The 18,487-nt window shown below is 31.8% G+C and overlaps 2 protein-coding genes across 2 annotated transcripts; both read right to left on the bottom strand.

Annotated features, from left to right (window-relative positions):
* Positions 1 to 5,946: 5,946 nt before the first annotated feature.
* On the bottom strand, positions 5,947 to 6,834 carry LOC109190280. The gene is made up of 3 exons (XM_019340754.1): positions 6,682 to 6,834; positions 6,390 to 6,582; positions 5,947 to 6,287 (listed from the first exon to the last, which is right to left on the bottom strand). The coding sequence occupies exons 1-3, from the start codon at positions 6,832 to 6,834 to the stop codon at positions 5,947 to 5,949; spliced, it is 687 nt and encodes a 228-aa protein (XP_019196299.1).
* A 4,304-nt stretch (positions 6,835 to 11,138) lies between these two features.
* LOC109190658 (uncharacterized protein At2g24330-like) lies at positions 11,139 to 18,118 on the bottom strand. Its single transcript, XM_019341207.1, has 6 exons — positions 17,884 to 18,118; positions 16,792 to 17,074; positions 15,368 to 15,512; positions 12,268 to 12,377; positions 11,719 to 12,142; positions 11,139 to 11,639 (listed from the first exon to the last, which is right to left on the bottom strand). Exons 2-6 carry the CDS (start codon positions 17,062 to 17,064, stop codon positions 11,395 to 11,397), a joined length of 1,197 nt encoding a protein of 398 aa, XP_019196752.1. The 5' UTR covers positions 17,065 to 17,074; positions 17,884 to 18,118; the 3' UTR covers positions 11,139 to 11,394.
* Between the last annotated feature and the right edge of the window lie 369 nt (positions 18,119 to 18,487).

The following is an 18,487-nucleotide window of genomic DNA, read 5'->3' on the forward strand; positions in this document are numbered from 1 at the left end:
TTTTTCCCTCCTATTTTACATAAAAATAAATAAATAAATAAATAAATAAATAAATAAATAAATAAATATATATATATATATATATATATATATATATATATATATATATATAGGGATTTAATGAAAAAAATGTTAAATTGTCACTTGAACAAATTTTCTATATAATAATTTTGGACTCTTCTAGAGTTCTGTGGGTAAAATTTTGATGATATATGTTTTGTCAAATTTCTTCATACTCATTTTTTAGTTGTGGAACATAAGCTTCATTGTTTTCATATAGGACATTAAGGGTAATACATCTCGTGCACAACAAGTTTGCGACCTAGCATTATGGGGATCAAACAAATATGATGACCTCTAAGGATTTTGAACAAGTTTAGAGGGGTCATGAGTGAATAGATTTGTTAGATTTTAATATTTTTTTTTTTTTTGAAATCAAGTGACTTTGGGAAATTAAAATTTCAAAGTACTCCTTAGAGTGGCATTGAAATTTTAATTAGTCAAAAAACTAATTTTAGTGAATAGGCATCTGAATATAAAGTGTTAATTAGTTAACCCTTTTTAATGCCTTCGACACATGGTTTGGTTGCTTGAATGTTAATGAAGTTTATCAGCCTTAGTATTCGTCAAGTCTTCAAATTCTTTTTTTTTTTTTTTTTTTTTTTTTGAAAGGAAGTCTTCAAATTCTTTGTCTTCTATAAATTCTTTGGGTATTATTAATTCTTCTTATCATTCGCTTAGCTCCTTGACTTTTTGGATCTTTGACATCTTGATTTATGACTTATCTGATTAGTCTACCTCACGAATTAAGCTACTATATGATTATTTTACTTTCGGGTGGTATAATCCAACCCTTTGTAAGACTATGTGGATCAGTGGACGTGAGCCTTCCAAAAGTTTCTAAATCTAGCAAATGAAAAAATAGTTGGACATACATCTAATTTCATAGTATATTTGGTATCATCAAAATTTATTACACAAAATTCCTAACAATTTTTTTCATTTTGTATGATGTCAAAACCTATAGTCCTATATACATACTCTCATTTTATGGTTTATTTGAACTAACTTGTCATGCAATTTGACACTTTCATTAAGTATATATGTAGCACATAACTTTGAGTTTGACACTTAAAAAATCCTTAAAAAAATAACTCAACAATAAATTAAAGTATAAATTTAAATGAACTTCCACTAATAAACATATTACAGTTTTAGTACATATATAAAGTTCAAACCAAAAAAAAAAAAAAAAAAAGAATTTCAATAATCAAATTAAAATTACAAAATTAGGCTTCACTCGGCTTCGCCACTTCAAACTGTGACCTAAAATCCGTGTCCACAATTACTCTTCACTGCTCACTCTCACAACTCTTCATTATCACATCAATTTACTCATAATCTCCTTTAAATTTAACGCACAAATAAAAAAATAAAATCAATAACATATGGTGAAAAATGGGCTGGTTGAAAGAAAAAATAATAATCATAGAAATTAATTAAAGTTCTCTTGCGTGCATGGTGTGTGCATGTTATGTGCAGTGAAAACAAAGGGATAAATTATAATTGATTTATTCTAAACTTTATTAAATTTGTAACGTATGAAATGATTATTTTGAAATATGTTAACTGATATCAATGTATTTGACTTAGTACTTCAAGTCTTCAATGGTAGTTGGCCTCCCGCACTATTCAATCCTGGCTTCGCCCCTACTGATAAGTGCGCAAAAATTTTGAGCAAAAAGTCTTATGTTCTCCAGAGATACACATGCATATATTGCTTCCATGCTTTTCTTCTATCTAAAATTAGAATTGAATATGTGTCGTCTCTGAAAACTTGCCGTTGTGTGTGATGTATTTATACGCGGAGATAAGGAAAATGATAATGTCAAAAGGCATTACAGTATTGTGATTAATTTGGTCCTTTGGCTTTAGAGTTTCCGTCAACTTGAGTTATCAATTTTTATTCCCGACATAAACAGTGCTCCACTTTGATTTTTTATTTTCAGATTTAGTCCTTCCAGCGACATGACAGATGAAAACTCACCGGAAGTATCACTTCTCAGTCAAACCGAGAAGTTACCAATAAGCTAGGTGGAAGAATTACACCTTATGATTAACTTCTCAGTTTGACTGAGAAGTGGTACTTCCGGTGAGTTTTTATAAGTAAATTTCACAAGAAGTACCACTTCTTGGTCAAATGGAGAAGTTAATCGACAAAGTGGAAAAATTTCACCTTATAGTTAACTTCTCAGTTTGACTGAGAAGTAATACTTATGTCGGGAATGACCGAAAAGTGGTACTTCCTTTATATTTGGTTAATTATGTTATTATGAATTTAAATTAAAAAAAAAAATAGAAAAAAATGAAAAGATAAAATGTACACTATACTAATATAGTTGTACTTCCCCTTATATTTTGGTTAATTATAAGTATGTATTTTCATAGCATACAAAATTAAACTTAAAATTTTGTGTGGTTAATATAGTTCCTAATCATGTACATATTTATATAGGGAAAATTGTATCTTTAGTCCCTGAGTTATAACTAAGTTCTAACTCAGTCCCTAAGTTATGGCCGTATCCGAGTTTAGTCCCTCAGTTATGAGTAAAATGACGAGTTTGATCCCTAGCGTTAATATTCCACCAGTAGCTAACGGAAAACTTAAAAACAATTTAATAATAGATGAGTAAAATAGGAATTTCAAATTATAATCCCCTTCTTATATTGAAACTCATTGCGCAACAGTCATTCTTTTCTTCTTATACCTACAATCGAATGTCTTTTTCTTCCCCAATCTCTGAAATCTCAAATTCGTCCACTTCCAAGCTGCGAAATTCATTGGTAATAAGTTGTTTCTCTACTTTATATGTTTAAATAAATAACCAATATTCTCCATATTGATGAATTAATTTAGCCATTAATTATAGGATGTCATCTCTTAGTTGTGGTACTTCATCTTTCTTTCAATTTGGGGATAATTTTCGATGTAGATGTGATGATTTATTACCCATCAAAATGTCATGGAGCTATACTAATTGAGGGAAAAGATACCAAGCTTGTCCATGTTATGGAGCAAATTTTTGTATTTGTCAAAAAATTGTAATTTAAGTTGTTTTTTATATATAGAATTGAAATATTGAAATTTGATTTTTTAGAAAAACGGAAATTTATTTCTTTACTCTTGGAATTAACTTTGTCAACACACGACTGGCGTTAGGGATCAAACTCGCCACTTCGCTCATAACTGAGGGACTAAACTCGAATACGACCATAACTTAGGGATTGAGTCGGAACTTGGAAGCAAGATTAGGTGGTCCAGACCATATATAAGGGACACCATACCTCTCTTTTGAACATCATCACTTGATTCACTACAACATACTTGGCTTGGTGACACTCATCATTTGATTCACTACAACATACTTGGCTTGGTGGTGTCAGCACATTTATCCCATGGCTTAGGTTTGATTCCTATTGAGTCCAATACTAGACCAAACTCATTACTTGGGCTTTATTATTCATTATTTATTTATTTCTTGAGCCGAAGTACGTACTCTTTTTGGACTAGGGCTCATAGTAATATTATTATTCTTCTTTTTCTACACCCCATTTTGTATATCCCTACTCGGTTTATAATAGGCTCATCACTCCTATAAAAATCATCAATTCCTAATTATGTTTCATATATACTATAATTCTACGCAAATTATGCCATGGAATCGTGTTCACCGAGAATGGTGAACACAAGGCAAAACGACGTCGTTTTTAGGCAAAAAAAAAAAATTTCGCGGATGTGGAGTTAACGGCGCGCGTTTGATCAAATTATGAATTTTCTGTTATGAGATTATGAATTTTATGAAAATTCATAATCTCATAACAGAAAATTCATAATCGCATAACAGAAAATTCATAATCTCGCAACTGAAAATTCATAATCTCATAACAGAAAATTCATAATCTTATAACAGAAAATTCATAATCTCATGGTTCCAAAGTGAATGTGTAGGCATGGTTCCAAAGTGAATGTGCAGGCATGGATTCATAATTTATGAATGTCCGTGATTTCGGACGGGAATATGTAGGCATGGTTCCAAAGTGAATGTGCAGGCATGAATTCATAATTTATGAATGTCCGAAATTATGAATGTAATGAAAATTCATAATCTCATAACAGAAAATTCATAATCTCATAACAGAAAATTCATAATCGCATAACAGAAAATTCATAATCTCATAACTGAAAATTCATAATCTCATAACAGAAAATTCATAATCTTATAACAAAAAATTCATAATCTCATGGTTCCAAAGTGAATGTGTAGGCATGGTTCCAAAGTGAATGTGCAGGCATGGATTCATAATTTATGAATGTCCGTGATTTCGGACGAGAATGTGTAGGCATGGTTCCAAAGTGAATGTGCAGGCATGAATTCATAATTTATGAATGTCCGAAATCTTTGTTCACCTCAAATTAAAGTGAAACCGAAAAATGTAAAAATAAAGAAGAAAAGTCACACAATTAATTAAGAAAAAAAATAAAAAGATAACGGTGTACTAACACCGTTGGAACCGTGTCCACCATGAATGGTGAACACGGTTCCATGGCATAACGTCCCATAATTCTAACCATATAAATAATAAATAAGAAAATTATATTTAAAAATTAAAAATGTAAATTTTAAATTTTGTATGAATAAATTTAGACCCTAACTAAACAATATATGTGCATATAATATTTATTAATATTCCTAATACAAAAAAAAAAATATATTAAATTTAACTTTTCACTACCCTTGTTAAAAAATGGATAGTGTTTGGTTAAAAAAATGTATGATGGTAAAATTGTAAATAAATTAATAAGGATTGTGACATTTTTTATACAAAAGAGCCGCTATATGTTAAAAAATAAAATAAAAACTATGTTAAGTTTATGTGAAGAAAGAGTCGCGGAAAGTAATAAATTTAAAAAAGAATGCAACACTTATTTATTAAAGGGTCACATATAGTCAATCTCTACTTTAAATTAATCTCTTTCACATGTCAAGTTTGGATGGGCTTGATGTTAACATTCTCACCAAGAAAAGTTAATGGTGGATTACAATTGAAAATGATTCAATATTTTAAAGACTAAGACCATGTTTGGTAACATAGGCTTTGATAAAATAGTTAGCCTATAAATCAATTCTAACTTATTTGACTTTTTAAAAAATCAATATATAAATGTTTGGTTAATTAGTTTTTTGTACATCAGAATGTTAAAATTCAAAAAGTTACTCAAAGCAACTTTTTCAATTACTTTTTTTGAAAAAAGAAATTATACCAAACAACTATTAACTAACAATTAATTTACCAACCACCTTTTTACAATAAGATAATGTTATCAAGTAGTTATATATACCATCTAAAAACCCCAATCAGCTAACAACTATTTACCCAACAGGACCATAGTTAATTTATTAGTCAATTTTAAGTTATTTGATCATTATTAACTATTTGATTTGATTAAACCGCCAATATAAATGTTTAATTAATTAATTTTTTATAACAATTTATTGCTGCTAAAATTTAAAAAACAGTTTAATGTTTAATTTTTTAAAAAACTTATTTACATATAATCAGCTATCAGTTAAGAGTTAATTTACCAAAAAAAAAAAAATTACAATTAACCAAAGATTAAATCCAAAATTAACTCTTAAATTTTTTTCCTCTTCGAATTCAAAAGTGAATTCAACATGCATTGACACTGGACTCATCAAAATTCTTCCTAACCAGCCATAACAAGTCCAAAATTGGAAGAAACTACACAGTTCCTCCAATGTTTTCCCCATCTAGACAGTCCATTAGGTAATGATATCTTTTGCTTTATGTATTTAAAAAATAAAATAAAAACTAGCCTCAGAAAACATTTTGAAGGACTGAATATATATATTATTTATGTGCAGATCAGAATGGTGAGAAAGGGATTATTTTGTTGCAATTTTGAGAGAGCCATTTGGATTGCATGTAGGTAGCTTTCCTCCAGGGTGGAACATGAAGCCCACTCTCTTTTAGGGACTGTTTGGCAGCTTCACAGAGGAGAGAGATTATGGTGTGGAGTCTATGCTCAGTTCCTACAAAAATACAAGGAAGAAAGCTTGAAAGCTCCTTGTAGGCTTCTGTAGGCCTCGCCACCTCAAACTGTGACCTCAAATCTGTCTCCACAATTACCCTTAACTGCTCCCTCTCACTCTCACTGCTCTTCATCATCACATCAATGTACTCATAATCCCCAGAAAATTTGAATGCTTCAATAACACAACAATAAAAATAAAATCAGTAATATATATATAGTGTAAAATGGGCAGGTTGAAAGCAAAAAATCAGAGAAAATTACTATTTTTATGGACCTGATGAGTGAGCAGAAGTTTTGACCCAAGAAGTCTTACAAAGTGAAGCATCATAACCATCCATTCTCAATCTTGAAACCATCCATTTCCTAAGCTCCTTGGGCTCCATTTTCATCCCTGCTTCTTCTCTCCAGTAAGACATTATCTTTCCAAGAATCTCAGTTTCAGCTTCTGTAACATCCTCAAGAATCTCCTGTGAAACAAAATAACCCAGATCGATAGAGTTTCACATATATAATTTCCTTTGAAATTAATAAGAAAAATGGTACAAGATAAGTCAATAATAATAAACCTGGAGAGAGAGATGGTGATCATCAACTTGGCGTGGTTGATCAGAAGAGGAGTTTTTGTTATAATTATTATACCCAGAAATGAAAGATGAATCTGACTCCAAGAAATCTCTGACCATCTCAGACAGCTTATTATCTTCTCCAGAGATACCCATTGCTTTTCTTCTATCCAACTAAAATTAGAATGTATGTAGTTGCTCAAAACTTGCCGTTGTATGTATAGTAGGCAGAGATAATGCACAGTTCGTCCGTAGTGCCTAGTCTCCAGTCCCTAGTACCCGAGAACAGGAAAAATGATTTGGGGTGCGTTTGGTGTAGATAATTTTAGATTATCTGAGTTGATAATATGGAGTATGATATTATCTTATTTGGTTCAAAGTTCAACATTAGCTAATAATTTTATATTACCTAGAACTGATTTGACAGTAATGTTTCAAAGTAATATGAGTATATCTATTTTCTTTAAGTAATCTAAAATTAATATTTTAATTTTTCCCTTGTTAAATAATAATAATAATAATAATAATAAATTATTATTATTAAGAACAATACACTTTTCGGCGGATTGAAGCAATTCAACCAGAAGGTGGATTTATCTACCGGAAAGTGAAAAATCGACTTTCTGGTGGATATATAATTCTATCTTCCAATGAAATTGCTTCAATCCACCGAAAAGTGGAATTGAACAGGTTATAATATTATATTTCTGTAACTTTAATCAAACGCATCAGGCAATTTTTACATTCCATTAATCTCACATAATCTTCCTAGAGATAATTCAAGATTCCATGAACCAAATGACCCCTCAAGCAGAGACGGAGGCAGTATGGGGGCAGTGGGGACAGCTGCCCCCACTCCCCCCACCCTACCCTTTTATATATATGTATGTATATATCGACATGTATAGCATTAAATGTTGTATAAAATATATATTTATGTTCAAAATACTAATAGTTAGAGTAGCTTAGTTGGCAGAACTTTAAATTTACATTTGAAAAATGTATGGTCATAAGTTCAAAACATTTTTCTTTATCTTCACTTATTTATTTTTTTAGCCTACTTTTATGAATCATTCAATTAACAAATTAAAATTTTTTTTAGTCTACTTTCTATGAATCATTAAATTAATGTAGTATACAAGTTTATATTATACTTCATTGTATTCAAATTATTTTATTCAATTGATTATGTTTCATATTTTATCATAAATATTTTTACATTTTTACCTCACGCAAGTATATTTTTGGCTCCGACTCTAAATATCGTTTAATATATCAAAAACATTATATTGTAATTTATAATATATTTTGTATTTTAATCTTATGATGACTGTGTGATATTTTGTAATTGATATTCTAACGTCATTTAAACTTCGCCTCCACTCAAATATTTTTCTGGCTCCGTCCATGCCCTCAAGCAGATCAAATTCTAATGGACACAAATTACTGATCCTTCCACAAACGGGCTAACGTGTCACTTTCAGTTAATTTATTTCAAGTTTTGATTTACTGAAAAGGAAAATGAGAAGCAGGTTGCTTAGTTAGTTCTTCAATGACATGGTCACTTTCAGTTAATTTACTTCGGGTCTTGATTTACTGAAAAGGAAAATGAGAAGCAAGTTGCTTAGTTAGTTCTTTAGTGATAGTGTCACTTTCAGTTCATTTACTCCAAGTCTTGATTTACTGAAAAGGAAAATGACAAGCAAGTTGTTTAGTTAGTTCTTGAGTGACAAATAACACCAAAGGATGCGAGATCAAATTTTAATATTTGCAATGTGAAATTTTACTTTCTTGTATGCACAAGGTACTAATTCCTATTTAAGAGGTCATTGAACCACCTTCAATTACTTTACTCCTATTTTGATTTATTCAAAGAAAAAAAAATGATGTCTATTTTCTCTAAAAAAGTAAAATGTTAAGTAATATTGTTATGAAAGAAATTCACCATTCAATATTTTAAACTTATATTACATAGAAAAACCCATGAGGGTAAATTTGTTTTCGTTTAATAAATATATAGCCTTAAAGCATCCTTAATAGAGGCGATTCTTTCTTGTTTTTTTTTAGATCATGTAGGAAGGAGGGATGAGGAAAAAAGAAAGAAAAGAACAATTGTGTATAAAAAATTGCAAGCTTCTTTTTCCTTTTTTTTTTTTTTCGCGCGTCCCACAAAAAACTCTAATTATTACAAATTTATTTTATTCTCTCCTTCATCTCACATTCTCTCTCTTTCATCAGAACAAAAAGAATTTTACATCTTTTTTTTTTTGGGAGAAGAAGAAGAATTCTACTACATGGATTTCCAATCTTTATTACTACCTCACTTTTACTTTCTCTCATATAGCCTGGGATAGATAAGTTATCTTCATTCTGTGCGTCTCAAAGAAAATGTCTAACGTCAAAATTTTATGTGAAGAGGTAAAAATATGGAGTATAACTTAAAAGTTTAAGTAGTAATTTTCAAGCCAAAAAAAAAAAAAATTAGTGGTGTTTTTACTTCTTACTAAATAGATTACAGTAACCAAAACTAAATTAATTATTTAATTATAACCTACGTAGAAGTAAAATTACACTATAGCATGGGCAGTTCAGTTGAAAAGTTTAAACAAAGAAATGAAGGTGGTGTTGGCTAGGGCATGATACACCACTTTCATCATGCCACTAGTCAGGTAGTTTCAAGATTTTTCTCTCTTTTTTTTTAATTTTTTAGTTTGTTTGGACTTTGAAGATAGTAAGTTAGTAGGATTAGTATAGTTTGATTTTAAAGATTACACTCATATTTTTATTTATTTATAAGAACGGAATCACAAAAATTCAAAAAATTGATTCGATTGGGATGGGTGTGGTCACCACCTTAACGTGGAGGTAGCTAGAATGGGAGTTGTCTACATTAGAGGGAGCAGGGCAGGGGAGTAGGGGACATAGGCAAGTAGGTAGGGGGATGAGTAAAACAAAAGCTACCAATAAGAGTAGTATGCATTAAAACAAGATTTTACCATTTAGGGCTATAGAGCAGAGGTGAGCAGAAGTGAGCAATTGAAGCAAATTTAAATAAATGAAGTGGTTGGATGTGATCAGCTTTGATTCTCTCTCAGTCCCAGTCCCAGTCCCAGTCCCGTCCCTGCAGGGAATATAAATAAAAGGTACAGTTTGGTGTTTGCAGATCAAATCAGAGTTTTAATGAGTGGATTTGGATGATATATATGGGTTTTGGTGAACGAACCCAAGCTGTTTTGCCTTCAATTCTGCTGGTTGAAATGATTGCCTCTGTCAAATCCCTCTCATCTCTATTACTCACTTCCAACCATATTTCTTATTTGTCTTTTTCTGGATCGATTTGATCGCATCTGCGCTACGATATTACTAATAAATGCAATAAACCATCTTTTTTTTTTTTTTTTTTGTCAAATATTTTGTGGCCGGTCTGATAGTATTTGTGTTACGGTTACAAACAAAATGTATCATGCATGTTGAACAGATACTATGTATAAGTTAAATTATAGTACTAAAAAATAAATTCATAACTATTACTCCGTATTTAATCTAGTGATACGAAATTTAATCCTCAGTTGAAACGGTATTGACTTTTTATGTTTGACTCTTTGTACTTCTGTTGGGGTGGAGTATGTATTAAATAAATCTTGTCTTATAACTTTAACCAACAAAGGATCACAAAAAGGATAAACCAATCTAGATTACCCTAAATTTTGTGAGACCTCTTGCCAATATATTAATAGAGCTTGAAAATTATCAATTTTGGAATACTATTATCCTAGTTTGGAATATATATATATATATATATATATATATATATATATATATATATATATATATATATAAATCCAATATCACCATTAGATTTTGATTAAGAACAGAAACTAGCATAAAAGTTGTCATGCGTTTATGAAGATGAAAGGTATGGGATTTGATTGAATATATAGTTGACTCAGCCCCTTGTTAGACGCGCATCCATTTTCTTGCTTTACTAATAACATATATAGGGCTTACGTTTTTCAGCTTGATCGGAATCGATTCTATGATTGAATAGCAGAAGTGCTACTTAGTAGTAGAAACTCGGAGAGACAAACAGAGAGGGGACTCTTTCATACCTAAACGTTAATCAAATTATTATAAACCATCCTTCAATAGTTCAATTGAAAGTTTGACAAAAACAACTCAAAAATCTTGCACGAGGATCTCAACTTAAAGTTGTGTACGATAAGGCAAATATCCAAAACAGGTCGCCAATTGTATGGATAGTTTGGTATGGTGAATCCGTGAATGTACCATAACTGACTAACCTTTTTCCATCCCTAAATAAATTGAATTGTAACACAGCCAACAATGCATGCACATTAATACATTATGCAGAAAGTGCGAACGACATAATTAACGACTATACTAATATTTTTCAGATACAAACACAACAGTGTGTGAAACAATAAGGTGCCTGCAACTGAAATATTTATAGAACAAAATTTCATTTGAAAAAAAAAAAAAAAAAAAAAAATTCCGGGTAGCCCCTGGAGAGACGGGGCTAGCTGCTTCGTAAATAACTTGGTACAGTTAGTAGTTGTATTTCCATATTGTTTACAACAATTTCTCAGTAAAAAAAAAGGTGTAAAAATAAATTAAGGTACAAGGCGACCTGCTATATTCATACAGTCGAAAGGCGGCAGCAAAGTAAGACAACGGATCCACGCCAAGGGGCGTATATCAGCTAGTAGGCACATTAGATGATACTTTGTCGGTTTCAGTCGCGAGACAGCCAGGTGCCGGAATCTTCTCTGCAACAGGAGCGCTAGCGTTTTTAATCACCTCAGCATCTGGCACCGGAGAAGAGGTCAAATCCGAGGTGTTGGGGCCGGATGCATGGTCTTGAGAATGTTTATGCATATTCAAGGCGTTGCAATGTGGGCAGTAGTAAGTAATGTAGGGGTAGTCTTCTTTCCTAGCAAGCCCTGCAAAGGAAGACAATTATTCCTTTTTGTAGTGAAGATCCAAAAATAATCAATCAATCCCAATGTGACTAGATCATACCATTGTGCATGCGACAGTTGCCACAAATAAGTGCATAAGATTGTGTTGGATCCTCTCCCACGAGCAGTGCTGCAATACGTGAAACCCATCCTCCATTTTGTGAATTTGGACCTGTTGGATTATGATGCTCAACAACCAGCGGATGATGCTGGCTCATATCAGAACCCTCGACCGGTGTTTGATGAAGCGTTTTTTCTTCAGGATTGTCCACTACAGTATTTCCAGAGCTAACCGACTTGGTTGTTGCTTGTTTTCGGTTTCGAAGTCCAGTGGACTGCACAACTTCAACATCACTGCTCTTCCCAACAGGGGCATTTCGCTTTGTCTCATCATCCACATAAACCTTCAAGCCAGTATCTGCACTGAGCTTGGAAGCGAGAACTGAAGCAGCAGCAGCCTTGGCAGCAGGGTCAGTGTCATACCTCTGCACCATGAAGTTGACAAGCAAGGGATTTATCAAAGAATTAATCAAGTTATTAGAATAAGCAACACTTGGACATGGCAGTTATAACGCTGTAAATAGCTTGAAAAACTTATGCATGTCTTCACCTGAATGAGCTGTTGTGTTATATAGTAATTTGTCTTCTCTTTAAGTTCATCAAGTTTTGCTTTCCTTTCAGTACGGAGCCTTTCCAAGTTTTTCTGGTCCTTGTTGTCACCTTAAAAGATCATATCAAAGGCATAAAGCTTTCTAAGACAGCATATAATCATATTACAGTATTTATACAAATCACAACAATGAGAGACAAAAGCACAGCTTAAAGGTCCAATATATGTCACTTGTACAGAGAACAGTTTCAAAATTAAAATGGGTCATTCCCACTATATGTTGAAATAGCCTCAAAACCTTAGCCTCATGAAAAATGGGAACGATTTAGGCAACAAAAGCAAATCACAGAGAAATCAGTCAAAGTTAAATATGATACTAACTAAAGATTAGTTTCTTTGACTCAGCTTATGTACTTGAGAATCAAGAAACTTTTCTTCTTGCCCCAAATCACATTTAAAAGATTTTCAACAAAAAAGGTATGTGAGGAAGAAGCAAGCAGAAAGAAATTGGCTGAGATGTTGCATACTACACTTATCAAAGTGATAGAAATGCAAACTCAATATGCATCATCTATAGGCATCATCAAAGAACTAGAATGCCTACATACATAACCAAAAAGTCTTGGGCTTCATGTAAAACAATGTTCATGCCCCAGACCACAGTAATAAGTAATGAGTTGGAGGTCAAACACAAGCCATAACCTAGTAAAAGTTGTTCTCAGAGCAAATATAAAAGGCTGACCTGTTCATGTTAAAAATTATATTGTGAGCCCCAAATAGAGTATGATTAAGTGCTCATCACTAAAATGCTTATTGATTGTAAAACAAATGTCCATAACTCGATATATAAATTCTGGTAATAAAGGTACTCTTAACATCAAATCTTCAATAATTCCTGGAAAACCTCTGGATGACAGATGACTCTCAGGTAATAATTGAACTTTCATAAACCAACCCTCGGGAAGTGTAAGGGAACTAACAAATCATCAAATTAACTCCTGATAACTGCAAGAGGACTTTCCAAATCTACAAATTAACTTTTGGCATACAATTTGAAATGATTTGATCTCCGAGTTTCTTATTTTTGCATACTATAATACTGAAAATAAAGTTGACAGAAGTTCTAGAATTTCTTGCTCCATCCTAATTTTGTTGGAGTGCAATATCACTATTTCCTTTTGCATCAATCATGGATAATGTTTCGTTTAGTCCTTTGCTACAGTGTAAAAGTACAAACATACAATTAATCAATTCCTTATATCAGCATACTATGACAAGTGCTTAACTCCATTGCTTTCAAATCTACTGAGCTTCCGAACTTATCTCTCAAGCATAATCCCCAATGCTAAGCTAATACCAACCTACCACCTTTTCAACAAACTGAATAACCTACTTTGGTATAGATAACTCTTCTAAAAACAATCATATTGAAAAGAAATATAACTTTAGAGTCTGCATTCATATAGTTTTAGCATCTAGGGAATTAAATTATAAATATCTTTTAGAAGCAAACATCAATAGAAAAAAAGAAATAAATCTTTCAACTTAGAATCTGAATTGGACAATGTTTTAGCACCTTCAGAAAATTATTTTTCTCCTATAGTTCAACCAGCAAGGCAGCAATAACATTATCCGATGATTCATCCAACCTTACATGGCATTTGGTTCACAGAATGAAAATACGGGAAATAGAGATAGGATTCTAGAAGGAATACAATAGAAATATTATTCCATTGTTTGGTTGGTTAAGGAATAGAAAAGAAATAAATATTCAAATGACAAAAGTACCTATACTCAAAATAATAAATAACTTCATAAATATGTATATATGTACCTTGTTTGTATACATGATTGCATCATATGTATATATCTAACTAAATAAATTATATGTATTTTCCCAAAGAATGTGTCTTAGGGTTCCTCATCTCCTAAACTATCCATCCTATTTAGGTCAAAACAATGCGGGTTTGGACTGAAACAATGTAGGTTTCCCTCAAAATGATGCAGGTTTATCCCAAACTGATGCATGAAAAATTTGTGCATATTTACAAAAAATGGAACTACCCATTTACATTTAAACTTCTGCGGATTTCCTAAAATGATGTTGTTTAATCTAAAGCAATGTCGTTTTTACCAAAGCAATGATGTTTTTCCAAAAATATGTTATTTTTCTCCTAAATGATGCAACAAAAGTGCTGCATATTTACAAATTGCCAATGCATTTTTCTTTAAATATAAATCTCATTTGTCCAATATTTTGCAATAACAAACAAGATTAATTCTCATTTTTAGACCAGAAATCCTATGGTGCTGATCATATCTAGACATCCAGTACTATCATGTATTTTACCATGCATTATTGATAATGGTTTCCAATAGTACGGTATAATCATGTATTATACCATACATCATTGTACCAGGATGACCAGCATCATAAAAGTTCCATATATATTCTTGTTTGTGTGTATATACTATATAGATGATTATATGCATACAAATAGATTTAAATAAATAAATATAACATATAACATATAAGGGTATGCTTGATATTATGAAAATTTAACTATTCCTGGTGAGGCATGAATAACTAATATCATAGGGGGCCTTGGGGGAGGTTATTTACAATTTTACATTGCAAATAGAATAGTCAATTCCATGATGGCATAAAAAAAGGAACTAAACAGCTGAATAGACCTATTCCACGAAATACTATTCAAATCCTCCTAGCCTATTTAGCGAACCAAATGCCACCTTAAAGACTACACAGACTTTTGCCTAGGCAGCATATCCATATATTCTTCTCATTTTTGAAAATATATTCTGTATATTCTAATATTCACTTTTCCCAACAGTCATGTTTTTCTCTGTCAAAGAAATCATAACTATTGGAAAAAAAAACATACATATTGGTGACAGAGCATCAAGTAACAAACAAAATCCAAAAGACAGAAAACTCAAATATCTATATCATTTGATAAGCTTTATCCAAGTATCAAGAAATAAAAGGTCAATCTGCTGATTAAATTTTTTTTTTTTAAATAATGGAAGATACAAAACAGAAAATGCTTTAGATAGTTACTTAAAAAAATTAAGTGCTTACAAATCCTTGTGAAGCTTCCAAGCGCTGAATAAGTAATGAAAGATAATCCAGGTAATAGAAACATAGGCAAAACGCGCAGAGCTCTCATTTTCCAGTTTAGGTGAAGTGATCTAGTAGTCATGATAGCATAAACCACAGCAATAACCTGACAATCAAAACAAATTCCTAAGGCAGGAGTCTTTGAAATGTATAATTATCAACTTTTTTAAACTTTAAGAACAAATATCATTTACTCCTAGCATCACATCTTTTATTGGCTTCAAATGTATACAATATCTCATACCTTTTATTTACTTCTAACAATAAATCAGGGGCCTTGTATCATGTGGCTTAGCTCATTATGTCTAGATAAGACCCATGTTCTGCCATAGTCTAGAATTGTCAACCATATACTTTCAGTTTACTGACAAGAGCATCTTTAATTGTTAACCGACTTAAAGTTCAGAGACAATATGCAAGAATCCGGGATGACAGTCTGTCGCAGATAATAAGAATCTCATTTTTTTCCAACAATAAGTGTAAAATATGTATTCTTGTAATCAAGTTATAATTAAAAAGTTTGGCAACTAGCTCCATCACATCATATGTCATATGAAAAAAAAAAAAGGCCCAAGAATTTCAGCATGATGAAATTGAAGGTATGGAAAAGGATAGTATATAAGTAATCACCACCGTCTCTTCACTTTTGAATTTGATTACACTATGACTAAATGTGGGCTAAAAGAGGAGCAAGAGTAAAGGATTGATATGGTTTCCTATTCAGCACGAGCATACTCTCTCTATACTGTTTCTATGGTAAGATAAAAAAAAAAAAAAAAGTGACATATTTCCCTCATCTCATTTTGGAAAAGCTATATCCTACCCTGTTGATTCTTTGGTAAGGGGAAAAAAGTAACATATTTTCCTCATCATTTGGAGAAGGCCACAAGGACACATTACTCTATTATTAACTTGATTATTAGAAACTAATTTTCATAAAACCTTTCCCTCTATTATGTCCTAGGCTACAAACTAATTCCCCCCGATAGCAATAACATATCTACAGTGGAACAACTCCTGTAATCATAGAACTGGAAGAGAATTACATCCAGTTCATCCATCGGTTTACTACTTCCTTTCAAGCCATAACAAATTGGGTACTAAAAAGCAAATGCAAAAATAATAAAATTTCATAATGGTTGAAATAAGCTTCACATAAAGATCCTTTCAAAAAAAAAAAAAAAAAAAAAAAAAAGCTTCACATAAAGAAAATAGTAAAGGAAAAGTTTCTTATTAGTTTATGCAACAAAGTTGCCGTAATGAAGTAACCAAGTAACGCAGAAGAGAGAGGTTTTAAAAATTCAGGCTTTAAACATTGAAGCAAAAAGAATATCACTTGCTTGATGATTTTAATTTTTAAAGATGTTGAGGAAAGGAAGCCTTACCTCAAAGAGTACAGAAAGCATGATAAGATTTCTTGAAATCCTTCTCCAACTTTGAGAACGCCTTGTTATTCTCTCAATAACAGCTGCCTCCTCTTTGGAAATGTGTTGCAGTCTCTTCTCAAAGTCATCTCTACCAGATCTAAATATTGCATTCCATATTCTCGACCAAAGTCCTTTCTTTTTCTTCTTGTTTTCCTTTACTTCAGTTTCTGTAGATGTAGCAGGCACTTTGCTATCTGTATCCCCAGCATCCTTTTTCAACTCCTCCTCCATTTCCTACAAACTACAAATGGAAAATCAAAGCAGGAAATTATTTCTTGATTATCAGTCCTGCACAAGATTCTAAGAGGAGGAGAGGGAATTGAAAGGTAATCAAATACAAAAGTCCACCAATCCAGGTAGAAACTAAAACACAATTGGTCAACACAAATTGGCAGGCAATAAGTTTCCTCACAATTGTGGATAAAAGAAATTCTTTACAACAATTGCAAATGAAATCCAGAGTGATGCAGAAAGGTTTGCTAGCAAACTCGATGTAAAATGCAGACCTTGCAACTGCATACGATAGGGTTAAACATTTCATGGGATTACATATTCCAAAACAAGCATAGGGGCACTGACATGAATCATTTCCACGAACAAACTCCATAAACAAAAATTATTACCATAAATTTAACATCTAACAACATAATCAAATCAACAACAAAAAAGCAAGCAAAACTGAACTTCTACAGCCTACCATATCATCAAAAACACATAAACCAGCTCAACAAACTTATGGGCAACCAAAACTTCGAGAGATCAACAGTGCAATGTAATGATCAGCAATAACCAGAAACCTAGAGAGACCACCAACAGTACAATATAATACTCAACAATCGACGATAGTACAATCAAACCTAATCAAACACAAAATGTAGAGTACCGTTAACCATTCCGAGCTTGAAATCATCATTTCAGCCAAGAGAATTAAAATTAAAATTTAAATTAAATTAAATTAAATTAAATTAAAAAAAAAAAACGCGTGATTATCAATCTGTTCGTGCGTAAATGACTGAATTACGCTCTTCGAGATGGAACAAATGCTTTTACCTGGATCGTGAGGAGAAGATTGCTAGGGTTTTTTGACGAAACAGGAAAATGCGCCGAGACGCCCAGAACCGAGCAGAGATCGATTACGCGTACGTGCAAGCGAGAAGAAATCTGCTTTTTGAGGAATGTGCTATCGCAAAGGGAAGATTTCAAAACTTCGGATTCAAACTTTTAGGCAAATATAGAGATTGGAGCCTTTAATTTTTATCTTTTTTCCCCCAATAGAAAAAGAAAAAAAAAAAAAAAAAAAGGATGATTTTTTTTTTTTAAATAGATAAATGAATTTAAATGAATGAAAGACGGATGGAAGAACCCAAGAAAGACTTTCGTCTCCCTATTAAAGTCAATCGCCTCCCTACCCTACAAAGCATATTTTTGGATTTTAGAATAAATTTCTGTTAAATTTCAAGTTTGGAGGGATTTGTTTAAAAAAAAAAAAAAACTAACTGGGGTAGCATTACTTCAGAACAATCTAGACACAGGCACACAGCTCATACTTTCCCATGACTTAAATAATATTTTTAATATAATTTATAAATATATTAATTTTATATAATAATACTAAATTTAATATTATGTAAATTTGAATTAAAATCAACTTCAG

This window comes from Ipomoea nil, unplaced genomic scaffold (assembly GCF_001879475.1).
Source record: "Ipomoea nil cultivar Tokyo-kokei standard unplaced genomic scaffold, Asagao_1.1 scaffold1576, whole genome shotgun sequence".
NCBI classification, from domain to species: Eukaryota; Viridiplantae; Streptophyta; class Magnoliopsida; order Solanales; family Convolvulaceae; genus Ipomoea; species Ipomoea nil.

Bases quoted from the DNA above. Each gene is read 5' to 3' on its own strand.
- LOC109190280 (XM_019340754.1), bottom strand. From the start codon at position 6,834: ATGGGTATCTCTGGAGAAGATAATAAGCTGTCTGAGATGGTCAGAGAT. The intron at 6,583-6,681 runs GTTTATTATTAT...TTTGTTTCACAG, and splicing joins ATCACCATCTCTCTCTCCAG to GAGATTCTTGAGGATGTTAC. The intron at 6,288-6,389 runs GTCCATAAAAAT...GTGTTATTGAAG, and splicing joins AACTTCTGCTCACTCATCAG to CATTCAAATTTTCTGGGGAT.
- LOC109190658 (XM_019341207.1), bottom strand. From the start codon at position 17,064: ATGGAGGAGGAGTTGAAAAAGGATGCTGGGGATACAGATAGCAAAGTG. The intron at 12,143-12,267 runs GTGAAGACATGC...TTCATGGTGCAG, and splicing joins TAACACAACAGCTCATTCAG to AGGTATGACACTGACCCTGC. The intron at 11,640-11,718 runs GTATGATCTAGT...CTTCCTTTGCAG, and splicing joins CAACTGTCGCATGCACAATG to GGCTTGCTAGGAAAGAAGAC.